The sequence below is a fragment of the Triticum aestivum genome, chromosome 3B (genome assembly GCF_018294505.1).
Source record: "Triticum aestivum cultivar Chinese Spring chromosome 3B, IWGSC CS RefSeq v2.1, whole genome shotgun sequence".
Classification (NCBI taxonomy): Eukaryota; Viridiplantae; Streptophyta; class Magnoliopsida; order Poales; family Poaceae; genus Triticum; species Triticum aestivum.
This window is the reverse complement of record NC_057801.1, coordinates 828696258-828710767: the sequence shown is the minus strand read 5'-3', so window position 1 is coordinate 828710767 and position 14510 is coordinate 828696258. Positions and strand designations below refer to the sequence as shown.

Below are 14510 nucleotides of genomic sequence, written 5' to 3'. Positions count from 1 at the left end.
TACTTGAGACTCCAACTCGATTTGGAAGGGATCTATTTTAGTGAGTCAATCTTAACCCTTGATCATAACTTACGTTAACTTCTCTTGTCTAGTTCCTTGTCAATTCCCACGAACCAACAACGAAATAGAGTTTTTCCTCAAATTCTCACATATAATTCCTATCATAAGGAATTATGATTGAATCAGAAGGAGTAGGCTTAGTACGCTGTGATGAGAAAAGCAAAAAACATAACCAAAAGGGACTGCCTTCTTATAACAAAAAAAAAAGAAATCTCGGGACCGAACGGGCCTGCTTTCAATGGGGCCCTCGCCGTCACCACAATCCCACCCCGTGTGACCGCCGATCTGGTGCCGATGCCGCAGAAGAAGCGCCCCCGCCGTAGGAGGTCTCCTCGCGAAGGATCCTCCCGCCGGCGCCGTGGTGAAGATGGCGCATCGTTGTCTGGATCCCTTGTCGAATCGGATGGGAGCAGCAGCAGCAGCAGCACGACTTCCGGCGCACCGTTGCCGGAATCCCTCGACGAGCCGTCAGCCACCGGGCCGGCTCGCGAGTACGAGTCCAGGTACGATGAGATGCTCGCCTCGCGAATCGCCGTGCTGCCTCTACCAGCCTACGCCGACGAGGAAGGCCCAGATCTCCCTTCTGCTGAAACTTTCGAAGCCCTCGTTCGTCCTTATTTCTATGATGACGAGCTGCGGGCTGCTCTGGTACAGTACCAAGTCCACAAGTTCTTGAGCCGACCAGATGATGTCCATGGACGAGATGGAGGTTCAGGAGAACTGATTCGTCCTCCTCACTGATGGATGATATCCCCGAGGAGGAATTCCAGGCAGACGATGCACGGCTCAGGTCTCACATAGTAGATGAAGTTGACACCGATGATAGATTGGATGAAGAGGAGGCGAACAGGATCAGTCACAAGTACGCACGATACCGCCTCAAAGCTTGCATGGTTAGTCTCTCTCATTTTCAATCTAATGCTCCTCCTGCATGCCTGTCATATAGTATATACCTTACTCATCTGTCCTTCTGTGTACGTAGTTGCTCAAAGGAGTGCCTATCGACGATGCTGCATTCGACTCCCAGTACCCTCCAGACCTTCCCTTGGACAACCACCGTCTTTACCTGGAAGATGAAGCCTTGGGCTGGTGGTTTGACTTGGGCACCTCATCACCCGCGACCTTGAGCGACTATCAGCGGCTAGTCCCTTGTAATGAAGTGAGTATCCATTACTTTCAGCTCAGTAATGCATCTACATTTCTTCTTCTCTTTACCTTTGAATGGGTGGCAGCAATTACTTGTTTAATCTGTCCTTTGGAAGTATATATGAACACTTGAGGCAATATCAATGCATTTCCTTAATTCTTTTTAGCATGGCTTTATGCGAGCTAGTAACCCCCAGAGATTCTCTCTATCTTGTTTTTTCCGGGGCGCCAATAGTCAAAGTGTCTGGTTGTTGTTTCACCCTCAAATCATCAGGACCACCCATTTTCTGAAACTGCCTACCACTGGATGCATCTTGGCTAGTCTGATCACTCTTTAGGATATCACTTACTGTTAGGGGCCTGAGGTTCTTGGCGAAATGCAAAAATAAAGCTATGGATGTCCCTTCCTTCCGAGATTAAGCACAGTTTAAAATATGTGTGATTCTGATAAACCGTGTAAGATCTCAGAATGTGTGCACCGTACAAAAAGAATACCTTCTTCCCCGAGAGTTGTTGGTGCACGGCTTTTCATCAATTAAAAACATTCCATATACTGATGCATTTTTTGCAAGGAGCAAGCTTGTTTCTTTTCTTTAAAAAGAAACCAAGAGGTCCATGCTCCCAAAATACGCGTGCCATCCCTTCTTTTGTATTTGTAATCAGGTTTTTTGCCTGATTTCCCGAGTGCCCATATTTTTTGACATGTTCTAGTACCATGTTTTTTTTTGGAATTTCCTCGGGTGCGCAATTTCTCAAAATTTCTTGAGGTGTGCAACTACTTGAATCAGTAATAGCTGCACACACAATCCTAAGAGCATCATTCCACGCCCTTATGTCCACTGCATGTTATTCTCAAGGCAGCAGTAATATGTTGCTTCCCTTCTTTTCTTGGTGCAGGGGGGCGTTGAGTATGAAAGTTGGAGTGAATACCGAGAGTTTTATAGCACCCCTGAAACTGATAGAGATTATCTGCTGTACTGGGAAACGATTGTGAAGGATCTTAAGGTATGCATGGTGTAACTATCGGCTGCTCAAGTTTAAAACTCTGCTCAGTATTTTGCTTTGTTTTTGGGACTAACTACCATTTGGTCTTGACAGTGGATTGAAGAGCATGCGCTTAAAGGCTATATGGAGGTACACACCTATACGACCTCTCAAAACAATGTAATGACAACTAATCTTTATATGCGCATAGTAGCATCACAATAACTTGTCTGTCCTACTATTTAGTGGTCTGAGTTGCGTGGAAAAGCTTGGCGCCAAGCAGTTAGGATTGCTACTAGGTTCGAAAACATTCCTCTGAGCCTAGCACATTATGGTTTCCAGGTACTGTTCATCTGTCCCTTGCTTATTTAGATTGCAAGCTCTGGTTATGGTTGTGTTTGACAATTGTGGTCTTTTGATTAAATTAAGGAGTATACAACGAGCAGATATCTCGCGTTCGTGAAAGATCTTGACTCTGTGTTTTTTGAGATTTGGAAGCTGGTCAATGGGCGTGATAAGGTCAGCATTGTACATCATAACTAATAACAATGTCATTTTATTGGTTGGATCTGTTAGTGCCTTTTAACCTTGATGTTGTTTTCTTCTTCGTTGGACAACGTATAGATGTCTTTCAGAGATGCTATGAAGCAGGTGTATGAGGAGAACCCGTTTCCATTACGCAAACGTGATTTGGAGCACGAGCTGAGTCACCCTGTCTCGTTGGGATTGGAGGAAGACGTAAGTTTTTTTTTCTTCTCCATTCACAGACTTTCTATTTGCTGTTTCATAATTGGTTAATTAGTTTATCTCTTACGATGCAAATTTCTTTGATCACCTCTCCTTGTAGTTTCGACGGTGCACGGAGGGCATCAGCAAGGAAGTAAGTACACCCGTGGTGTGGTCTTGCATACATTGTAATCCATTATGTAGACCATATCCTCACATCTGATGTCTCTCCTTCATGTGTATGTTTAAATTATAGGTTCCAGAGTGGATAGCGCGTATGTTAATTTCACAGGAAGTTAGTTTCAAGGTATATATGTTGTATAAATATTGATAGGCAATATTGTTTCCTCTTGCGGGTTCTGTACGTAATAGCTCATTCTTTCCAATTTCAGTGTGATCTGCCAAGGAGGTATGTGCAGTACGCCACGAAGAAGCTCAAGATTGCAGAAGTCATAGGATTGATTCCCAAGGCCAAGATACAAGCCTAGTGTGTGTGTTGCTGGCATGCGTAGTGTCGTCTTTTGGGATCACATCCAGAAACAAAACTATAATATCGCAAGGTTAGCTACTCCACGTATGGTTAAACGCCTACACACTTGAATGTATGTGCATGTGATTTGATTATGGGCCAGATCTTTTTCGTGGCTTAAAAAATAAGCTACCTGTCCCCAACATAAAAAATAAGCCGCTCCCAAATTTTGTTGAGACTTCTAGATTAATAATGGCATAACTAGTTCAGAAGCCCCAATGAATGAGGGAGGCGGCTTGTGTGAAAAGTTGGGGAGGAGCCAGCTTATTTTTTAAGCTGCCAAAAAAATTGACCCTACGTATCCTTGGAGCAAACTGATCATATTAATTTTTACCCAACTTAAACCGTGTCCCTACTTCTGGCCCGATAAATACATTTGATTTGGTTTGTAAGGAACTGTCGCATGCGGTTTGTTAGAAATAGGTTACTGGCTTTTGTTGCTAATTAAGATACTGCCGTCTTTCAGCAGCTAGAACATTTATAAACGCTATTCTGAAGAAAAGACAGTTTTAGTTCTGAAAATTTCTTATTTTTCGATGCTAGTACATAAAAGTTAATTTTCTGAGAAATTTGATTATTTGCAGTCTAGAAAGGACAGATATGCCAAGTAGCTCAACACAGTAGCAGAACACTATTCCAGTCACCGATAATCCGACCAGACTTATGCATTATTAAGAGAGGGGGGTTAGTCTCGCGAGGGCAATTACCAGCAGGTGTGAACTTCCCATCCACAGAAAGTCGAAACATTTGACTGCTCTGCCTTTTTGGCACCTTTAGAAAATTATGTGTAAAACTTTCAGAAAAATCACGACCCAACTTTTGGGATTCAAAACTTTGAAATAACTGTGTTTGAACTTTGGAAATGCAAGCATTCAGAAATTGTAAGTTTTGGTAAGTTTAAAAAATAAAATAAAATTGAACTTTCAGAATTTTCCCAACTGTAGAGTGAACTTTGAGAATTTTTCAACCTATAGAAGTTCATGTGTTGAACTTAGGTGAGAAAACCCGGAGAGAGTAACCGCACACCTCAGCATTGTACAACTAACCAAAGAATGACGCCATATGAATCTCCTACTCCACAGAGTGTACAATTGCTCATTGGAAGCAGACACGGTTTTCTAGGGAAAGCACCTGAGCTTTCTTATACTGGAATGACGGAGTTTACATAAGCCCGGGGCTCCAAAAGCCAAACATGGCGGCCTGGACCAAGCCCTAAAGAATTTTCTAGCTAAATTTTCATCCTTTCTATATTTGCCCAAGAGCTTTCGAATAGTTGAGAGCCATGTCTGATGTGTGTCATTTCTTGTGCTTGAAAATATTAAGCCTTGAGGCAAAGAGTGGTCCCAGCACATTCTTGATCCTGTGTTTTGGAACGAGATTGCTCATGATAAAACACCGCCGCCGGTTGATGTGTCGAAAAGATTCTTATGCGCGGTATTTTGGATTTGCTCCTAGGCATCAAGCATGAGTCGTTTGCTGACCATGTAAAGGCAAATCTGTTGTAGCTTATGCTCATCCTTCCACCAGGGCATACACCTTTGAGTCGGAGTTTGCCTATCATGGGTTGGGTGAAAATGAACTGCGATGGCTCTCTGGATGGTAAAGCTGGTTTGGGTATGGTCCTGCATGATGAACATGGATCATTTTTCTTCTCCTTGTGCAGACAACCTTTTCTTGTCGGGAAGCTCTGTAAGCAGAACTTGGAGCGTGCATGGAAGGTCTATCTTTAGCCTTAACGTGTAAGGACCTATCGGCAGTGATCGAGATGGGCTCTCTAGTGACCCGCAAAAAGGAGGGCTCTCTAGTTGCAGAGAAGATGATTCAATCTCGCGACACTGGGAGATCGCTTTACTCTTCATTGGTGCTCCTGACTATAGCTGGCCAAATGGGCCGTTCTTTTCGGGCCGGCCCGTGAGCACGCGCGGCACGGTCCGCCCTGGGCCAGGCACGACACGGTCTAAATGGGCCGGGCCCGGCACGCGGCACGCCCTGGGCCGTGCCTGGGCCTGGAGGCTGGGCACGCGGGCCGGCACGGCACGGCCCGATTACGTTTTTTTATTTTTTATACATCTATATATGGCCCAATATATAAAAATAGGCTAAAAAACGCTCAATGCGGCAAATAACAGGCTGAAAATATGTAGCCCACCGGGCTAAACGGGCCAACGTGCCGGCCCGTTTACTAACTGGGCCGTGCCTGGGCCAGGGGGCGCAGCACGCGGGCCGGCACGGCACGGCCCGTATAGTAATCGTGCCCTGGCGGGCCGTGCCGGGCCAGACACGATTACGATGGGCCGGGCCGGCCCGTTTGGCCAGGTATACTCCTGACGACGCCTGAAGCGATCAGTTCAGCGGCACCCACGTGTCTATCTTGCATGAGACACAAACTTTCACGGCAAGCCATCGCCTCCACACATTCGGCATCAACCATCGCACAAACTTTTACTTTTTTTTCTTTTTTAGAATCACCGTCGCACGCACTGTTTTTTTTTACCACACCAGAGCATTGCTCGTGGGCCTTGGGCCTAGGCCGGTCCACCCGCCCTTGCGCCACCGCAAGAAAAGAAAAAGGGAAAAGCACGGCCGGCTTCAGCCTTCAGCCCGTCCGTCCGTCCGTCCCAGCGAGGAGCGACTCCGCTAGGGTTTACTCCGCCGTCGAGATCCATAGCGCCGCCGTCGGCCGTCGCCCTCCTCCTCGACCCCCACCCGTCAACCGCCGCCACCGCGACGCCGTCCCGGCACCTCTCCTTCCGCCGACCAGCACCTCCCTCCCCCGGCAGCGAGTCGGGGAAGTCAAAGGCCAAATTTCGACACAGGAGCCCAGCAGCGCCTCCCTCCCTCGACCAGCCCAGCAACGCCGCGGCTCGGTCCACACTCAGGTTGCCCCCAATCCCCCCTCCTTCCTCTTGCATCCTCTGCTTGTTCATTTTTTCCCCTCCTTTCCTGATTTTTGCACTGGATATGAGTACTTGCTGTAGGTTTGATATTGTTGCGAGAAATATAACCATGCTTGCTCCAGTACGTGGGAAAGGATTTTGCTTGATTGATAGGTGTTTGAGATGATGATGATGCCTGTAGGGGAAATGCTGTCCTGTTTCGCCTACTTGGATCCTGGAATTCAGTTCCTTGTCGCCTGCTGCTGGTCCTGTCACGTTCGGTCATTGGATCTAGTTTCTAGACATGGGTTCGATGCCGGTTCATGGGTCATTTAACATTCTAGTTTCTGCCCCGCGCGCGACCCGTCGGCGCACCGCATCGGCCTCTCTGTGCGCTCCGTTTTATTCGTGTTTCTCTTGGTGCTTCGCCCGTCGACCGCTGGCCTTGGTTCGCACCCTCGTTGCCGCCAGTGGGTGCAGATCGTGCGAGGTTCATCGCCGTGGCATCTAGCTGCATGGGCGTGCCTGGACATGTGCTTTGGGTGGCATCCCCACTTCCCATGGCCTCCCACGAGTGCGTGCTCGATCATGCGGGGCTCGCGGTGCGGCTGCTTGACGACAGCGTGGGTGCGGGGCGCCGTCGTGAGCTGCGCCAGTACTAGAACATGGAACGGAGCTGGAGCTTGCTCTGCCGGAGCAGACGCTCAAGGAGCTGGACTCGGTGGCGCTGATGACCACAGCGGCCGCCGCGCAGATGGGGGCACGACGGCTTCTCTTTGACTGATGCACCAGCACCATGATTGGACGTGTTCTTGTTAGGATAAGATGATAAGTACGTATATGTGATTTCTGTTTTTAGAAAAACGAGCAATAGTCGTTTTTCCACAAGCCTGAAATTCCAGGTTTACGAGATCAAGTTCTATATATCCAGGAGTTTGTTAGAATTGCCAAACGTGATTTTACTCTTTTCCTGGTTTGTAGAGAATGAATTCTACATATTCCACGTATCCAAACAACCCATGCATGTCTTACCTTTTTAACTCGTGCGTAATTAATGTACATTCTCCCTTCGTTTTGATATTTTATACTGGTTGTGCTTTTGGTGTAGCTGTCATGGTCGACTTATTACTACTTATTAGGTATTTCCTTTTTATTTGCAAGCGCTGATTAATATTTGTTGTGATTACATGAATAATCGACAACGGTTACTTGTTGAGTTCTTATGGATAAGCTTGCTGTTGGTTTTTTCTTTGTGAATGCCGGTTGAGTAACTGATTCACCGGAATCATGGCCACATCTTTCTAGCACATGCATCGCAGTGATACATGACCCATTTGTTTGATTCTTATCATTCTGCGCTATCATGTCCGATGAATGCGTTGATGCTATACCATGAATGCTTATCTTATATGTATAGCTGATATGTATCTATTCACCTTTGTAGTGCCTGTCATTAATCTGTTTGTGCATATTCTTGTCTAGTGAGTAAACCATGAGCCATGCCGGTAAGCGTACCAGCCAACACAGGGATCATGACAGAGAAGACAGGGACCAAAAGCGGAGGCCGGCCCACACCCAGGAAACCTCCAGTACGGATGAATTGGTTGTTTACCGGATACTTTGTCCAGACAAAGTGATTGGTAGTGTAATTGGCAAGGGTGGCAAGGTGATAAATTCCATCCGGCAACAGACGAATGCCAAAGTCAAGGTTGTCGACCCTTACCCTGGTGCTGACAAAAGGGTTATTTTGGTATATTGTTATGTCAAGCATAGAGACCTCAAGCATAGCGACATAGATGCTGATGATGATGACAGGGAGCCTGTTTGCGCAGCACAAAATGCATTACTCAAGGTGCATGATGCAATCGTTGATGCTCTGGCAGTCAATAGTGACTCTGATGATGAAGAAGCCAACATTCTTGTACCGGCTAGTCAAGCTGCAAGTGTTATTGGAAAATCTGGTTCTGTCATCAAGAGGCTTCGCTCAGTTTCAAAATCATTCATTAAAGTTAAACCAAAAGATCCAAGCGATGTTACACACTCATGTGCTATGAGTTTTGATAATTTCGTTCAGGTATATTTTCCTCCATATAATAGTTTGGTGAGCTGTGCCAAGATAACGTGAGATTAACCATTAGTGAATAGGTTCAGTCTATCAAGCAGCAATTCTTTAGTTCCCAGTACATGTTTTTGTCTTAAAATGTATGCATATATCATTGTCATCTCTCTATCATGGTAAAGAAATCAGCATGTTGTTTGATACTCCCTCCGCCCCTAAGTATACTTTGTATTGTTTTTTTTTTCAAAATCAACCTTTGTTAACTTTGACTGAGTTTATTGATTGAATACCAAATCAATGCCATTTTATTTATCATGAAATATATTTTCATATGGCATGTATTTCGTATTGTAGATATAATTAGTTTTCTCTATAACAACAGCAACAACAACAACAAGGCCTTTCAGTCCTAAACAAGTTGGGTATAAACTTCGTCAAGTTGATGAAGATTGATGTTTGAGGAAATTTACCGTAGAACGATTGTTCTACAGTGTGCGGGTAAAAAAAAACGTTTGAGGAAACGATTGTTCAAGGATGGAATAATGCATATTAATATTTTGTTTTCCCACTATTGCTGAAGATTGGAAATTAATGCATATTAATAATTTATTTTCCCAGATTAAGACAATTGATAATTCTGTTTTGTTTTCTTTTTGTGTGGTGCTCACTTACACTGCCGAACAATTCCAATATTTTTGTTCTGATATGTTCTTCAATGTCCATTCTTCTTCGGTATTCTGCTAATTATTAATTACTACTATTATTTTTAACAGATAACTGGGGATGCTAGAGCTGTCAAGAAGGCATTGTTTGCAGTATCAACAATTATCTACAAATGTCCATCAAAAGAGAACATTTCTCTCGAAACATCTATTGATGAACTTCCTCCAACCATTATACTTCCTTCAGAGCTTCCAGTTTATCCGGCTAGTAGCTTATACTCAGTGTCAGATGCTTCTATGACATCTGGACATCCAAGTCTGTCTATCTTAGGGGCACCAAGTCATGGTTCTCATGTTCCTGAATTTACTGTACCCACTGATGCTCATGGCGGATTGCCCATTTATCATTCTATGGTTCCAGCTATTCCTACTTATAACACCCCAAAATGTTCAGGAGAACTATTGCTGCGTGTTGCATGCCCTGCTGACAAGATTGGGTTGGTTATTGGTAAAGGTGGGGTGACCATAAAGAGTATAAGGAAAGAGAGTGGTGCAAGGGTAGATGTTGATGATGCAAAGAATGACAAGGAGGAAAGTATAATCACCATAGCATCCACTGAGGTTAGACCACATTTCCAGCTGGCTAGCTGCGCTTTGTCGTTTATACCCTGTAATATGCTTTTTATTTGAGGTGACACCTTCTGTTTCAGGCGACCGATGATGTAAAGTCTGCAGCAGTGGAAGCTGTTCTTCTGCTTCAAGCGAAGATCAATGATGAAACTGAAGATAGAATGCATCTTCGCCTTCTTGTTCCGGCTAATGTGATTGGCTGTCTTATCGGCAAGGGTGGTTCAATCATTAATGACATGCGGACTAAGTCGAAGGCAATTATCTACATATCAAAGGGCACTAAGCCTCGGAGGGCATCTTCCAGTGATGAGCTCGTTGAGGTTTGCCCCTTGTGTTATTGTTTGAGATAGTCTCCGTGGATCTATCTAGATGTCTTTATGAGTTTTATTGCATGTAGGTGTCTGGGGAAGTGGACAGACTGCGTGATGCTCTTGTTCAGATCGTTCTAAGACTCCGGGAAGATGTTCTGAAGGACAGCGTGGGGAGGCAAAATTCTGGCAAGGATGAGAAGCTAACTGTTGCCACCACTGAACCAGTGTATTCAAGCAGCTTTCCGATGCCAGCGTTATTACCGTACAGTCAACAAATCACTCCATTGCGCTATGATCAAAGGAGTGAAGTTGAGCGTGGTTCGGATGTATTTCCTCGTAGCAGCTTGTATCATGGATACAGCCCCAGGCAGGTAAGATGTTTTGCTTCAACGTCAATTTTCTTTGTTTCTCTATTGATCTTCATAATGAGACGTGCCTATAAGTTTGTGAGATAAACTTAACCGGTGATATCCTCCATCAGGCTGTAGATGATGGGTTTGGAGTACGCTCCTCGTACACTTCAAAGCCATATGGAAGGTAGGTTGCAACTGAACTCACCATAAACCCTTCCTAAGCCGTGCTCCATTTTTTCAGGAAATAGCCATTACTTGGGTCTTTATTCTAATCCTTACGATTGTATTTCATTTTGCTGATTACCACTGATCAGACGCGTCCCGGATATGGAAATGTTTATTCCTTCTAGTGGCCTTTCAAAAGTAATGGGGAAGCATGGTACCAACTTGGACAATATTAGAAAGGTCAGTTTACTATTTCATTTTACTGGTGCTTGCGCTTTTAATTAAGATATAGCTTTGATGTGAGTTCAGCATCTAGTAAAGGTGTGGAAAAGAGGCCCAGGTAGATAGCAAAAAACTTTTACAGGTGACTGCCTGAAGGACTGCCCTCACTCCAGTTCATATCGGGTGCTACTTGCTGTCTGCTACTCCCTCTGTCCCAAAATAAGTGTTTCAATTTGAGACACTTATTTTGGGACGGAGGGAGTCCATTAGTATACCAGTACCTAAAAGAATAGGTTGTTTTCCAGTATATTAGATCATTTGATTCTTTTATTGTTTTATTTCGTAAAAGAGGGTAATTTTATCCATGACTAAAGATGAAATGTAGAACATAATGGTGTGTGTACAACACCTAGAGTGGATTGCTTTCAGGCAACATTTGCACAGGATTGACACGCATGAACATATGGAAAGCATGATCAGTTATAAACTTATAATCTGACATGTTGAATGGTCTATTTTTAGGATTACTTGGTAGGTAGGTTAATTTTACTTAAAGCATGGTTTCACATTCTATTTCACTACCCACTGGGGGTTCTTTTCACCTTTCCCTCACGGTACTACTTCGCAATTGACGTGCAATCATTGATTATAACTGCAGATTTCTGGAGCTGACATTGAAATTATTGAATCAAAATCGTCTCGTCATGAGCATGTTGCTCACATATTTGGCACCCCTGAGCAGAGGCAGTCGGCAGAGAATTTGATCAAAGCTTTCATAATGTCTACTTAAGGACGTTCTTCCCGCTGTAGTTTGAAAGGATATATGTGGGCAGTTCAGTCAGCTCTATCGGACTCTTGCCATCCCATAATGTCCTTAGATCAAAAACAGTCTTCTCCATCCCTTCAATTCTCCAATAGACCACATGCTTATCTCTCTATCTTCCTCAGATTCTCAACCATGGCTTACTTGTGTGGACTTGTTCGTGTTATCGCATGTTCAGATATTCCCGTCTAATCTCGATGATTGCTTCAATCTCTGCTTATTCATAACCAATTCTTTGTGCTGTCAGTGCTGATAGCTGATTTATTCGCTTGCCAGTATGGGAGGACCCCTTAACACTCTTTTGCCACTTCAAACAGAACATGCAGCACATATTTTTCCAGTGTTGTGCATGGTGGCAATACCTTGCTTAGACATCCAAGGAGTATTCTAACACTTTGTTTTTTAAGAAATCTGTTACACCATTACCATGTAGAATTCTCCTCGTCCTTTTTCATGGTAGACTTGAACATCATCTTTCTTGTACTCTCTTGCCGCTTACCATGATTGATAGTCTTCAGTCAGAACATGCGGTACATGTTTTTTCAGTGTTCTGCATGGTGGCTGCTACATCGTCCTTAGATATCTAAGGACTAATCAAAATTTTAAGAAATCTGTTTCATCGTGACTAAGTAAAATTCTTCCTGTTCTTTCCAAATACTCTAACATTGTGTATACTAATTTAAAATAGGTTCTTACTTGACTCCACTTCCCAATCATCATCTCAACTTCTTCGGTCATTCCTTAGGTGGATATGTTCTTAGATATGATTATGTTTCTTTGGCATCAACTAGGTCGGTAATGTTGAAATCTGCTTCATCAATCAATACTGAGTACAATTCTTGCTATTGTCAAATAGGTGTTGGTTGAGTAATGGCCTGAAAATTATGTATAATCTAGAAGTAGGTTGTGTAGATGACTCCTCTTCCCATTCATCACCGTCATTCCTTGGCCATGTATGTTCCTAGATTGGTTACATCTCTTGGACACCAACTGTGAATACTAGGTAGGGTGGGTACTCATGTCCACTCTATAAATAATTTCTTCTTATGAGTTCCAACTGCTTGAGGTATCGCTTGTTATCCTGTGGCTACTCTACTGCTCACAAGCTGCCATTAGGCGAATTCGTAAATAGAGAACAGGAATGCTGAGATTTTTTGGCATTCAGATGATGATTGCTCTGTTCTTGTTTGTTCTGTATGTCAGCTCTGATAGCTGATTCTCGCCTTTGCCAGTACGGGGAGAGCCCCTTATACTCCTTTGCCAGCTTGCCTTTAATCAGAACATGCAGCACACGTTTTTTTTCAGTGTTGCGCATGGTGGCGATATCATCCTTAGATACCTAAGGATGAGTAATACTTGAATGTTGAGCAATCTTTTGAAATCTGTTTCGTCGTTACCAACTAAAATTCTTGTTGTCCTTCTATGATAAACTTCAACATTATCCTTGTTATACTCTTTTGCCACTCGCCATGATTGATAGTATTCAATCAGAACAGCAGCACATGCTTTTTACCCAGTGTTTGCATGGTGGCAATACCATCCTTGGATATCTTAGGAGTACTCCAGTACTTCAATTTTAAGAAATCTGTTTCATTCATCATTACCAAGTGAAATTCTTGTTGTCCTTTTGAAGTAGTATATATATATGTATCTTAGCAATGGCCCTAGAATTACCTATAATCTAGAAATAGGATCAGTACCCGATTCCTCTTCCCATTCATCATCTCAACGTCTGCTGTCATTCATTCCTTAGCCATGCACATTCTTAGATATGACCAATGTTTCTTTGACATGGAAAAACTGTGAATAGTAGGTAGATAGGTAGGCATGGCAACTTTTGTAAATAGTAGGTAGATAGGTAGTCATGGCAACTTTTGTAAATAGTAGGTGGGTATAGTCATGGGAAGTCAAGATAACTTGAGGCTACTGTTAACGCGGTGCAATTAGTAGGGGTGAGTTCTGCCTCTTGTAAATGTTGAACATGGGATGCCGAAATTTTGTGGCAATCAGCTCATGATTTGTTTCTCTGTTCTTGTTTGTTGTGTGTGGCGTGCCATCTTGAGTGGCACTCCTTCCACTGAATTCGTGGTTCGACCGTTGTTTGTGTAATGTGACATTGTTGATTCTGATATGCATCTTGTTCATTATATTTGTAACTTTGTAAGCAACGGTTGATATGATGTTTGTCATAACAGAATATAGCTTCACATCCACATTACAGTGTGACAAAAGAAGTGCAATTGGCTGACTGATATGTATATATTCTGAGTACATCATTCTAGTAGGTACTCCCTCCGTTCGGAATTACTTGCCGCAGAAATTGATGTATCTAGATGTATTTTAGTTCTAGATACATCCATTTCCGAGACAAGTAATTCCGAACGGAGGGAGTACATATGAGCTAGGTACTGTTAGGGTTCGTACACATGAGAGTTGTCAACTTGAAAGATGAATGGGCATTCAATCATCGCACGTTTTATAACCCACGCCGGAAGAATTTGTACATCCAGAACGCCTCAGCAGAAGAATTACATCCAGAACCATTCAGCATAAGAGAAGTACACCCTCTTCCCATTCAGCACGTTTATGACTTTTTTCTACGAAAATGATCAGATCAATTATAGAAGTTCACCAAAAGTATACATCGAGATTCATAAACCACTGAAACGTCCATTGTTGCCACCAGAACGAGCAACCAATGTGCTGTTGTCACCGCTTCGCTATTGAAGCCGGTTTGACCTTGTCGATGATAGCTGGGGAGTTTTTGTGCACATGCCCTAAGGACCAGCACATTGGAGCAGCAGTTGTCGCCGTTGAACACTTTGATAGACACCAAATCTTGCCACACGACGACATACAATAGTGGATTTTTTTTTTTGAAATGACAACAGTGGAATTTTTGCAATAAATGAAGTTTTCTAAAGAAAGAAGGAATTAGTGCCATTCGTATTTGATCCATGACGT

The 14510-nt window shown here is 43.5% G+C and overlaps 2 protein-coding genes across 2 annotated transcripts; both read left to right on the top strand.

Moving 5' to 3' along the window:
- The first annotated feature begins 292 nt into the window (after nt 1-292).
- On the top strand, nt 293-3691 carry LOC123066899 (uncharacterized). Its single transcript, XM_044489882.1, has 10 exons — nt 293-953; nt 1043-1219; nt 2104-2211; nt 2305-2340; nt 2437-2532; nt 2620-2709; nt 2815-2928; nt 3038-3070; nt 3173-3223; nt 3309-3691. The coding sequence occupies exons 1-10, from the start codon at nt 801-803 to the stop codon at nt 3402-3404; spliced, it is 954 nt and encodes a 317-aa protein (XP_044345817.1). The 5' UTR covers nt 293-800; the 3' UTR covers nt 3405-3691.
- A 2342-nt stretch (nt 3692-6033) lies between these two features.
- LOC123072718 (KH domain-containing protein At4g18375) lies at nt 6034-13695 on the top strand. The gene is made up of 8 exons (XM_044496330.1): nt 6034-6324; nt 7804-8395; nt 9154-9663; nt 9753-9992; nt 10070-10354; nt 10465-10520; nt 10651-10741; nt 11382-13695. The coding sequence occupies exons 2-8, from the start codon at nt 7814-7816 to the stop codon at nt 11511-11513; spliced, it is 1896 nt and encodes a 631-aa protein (XP_044352265.1). The 5' UTR covers nt 6034-6324; nt 7804-7813; the 3' UTR covers nt 11514-13695.
- Nucleotides 13696-14510: the final 815 nt, after the last annotated feature.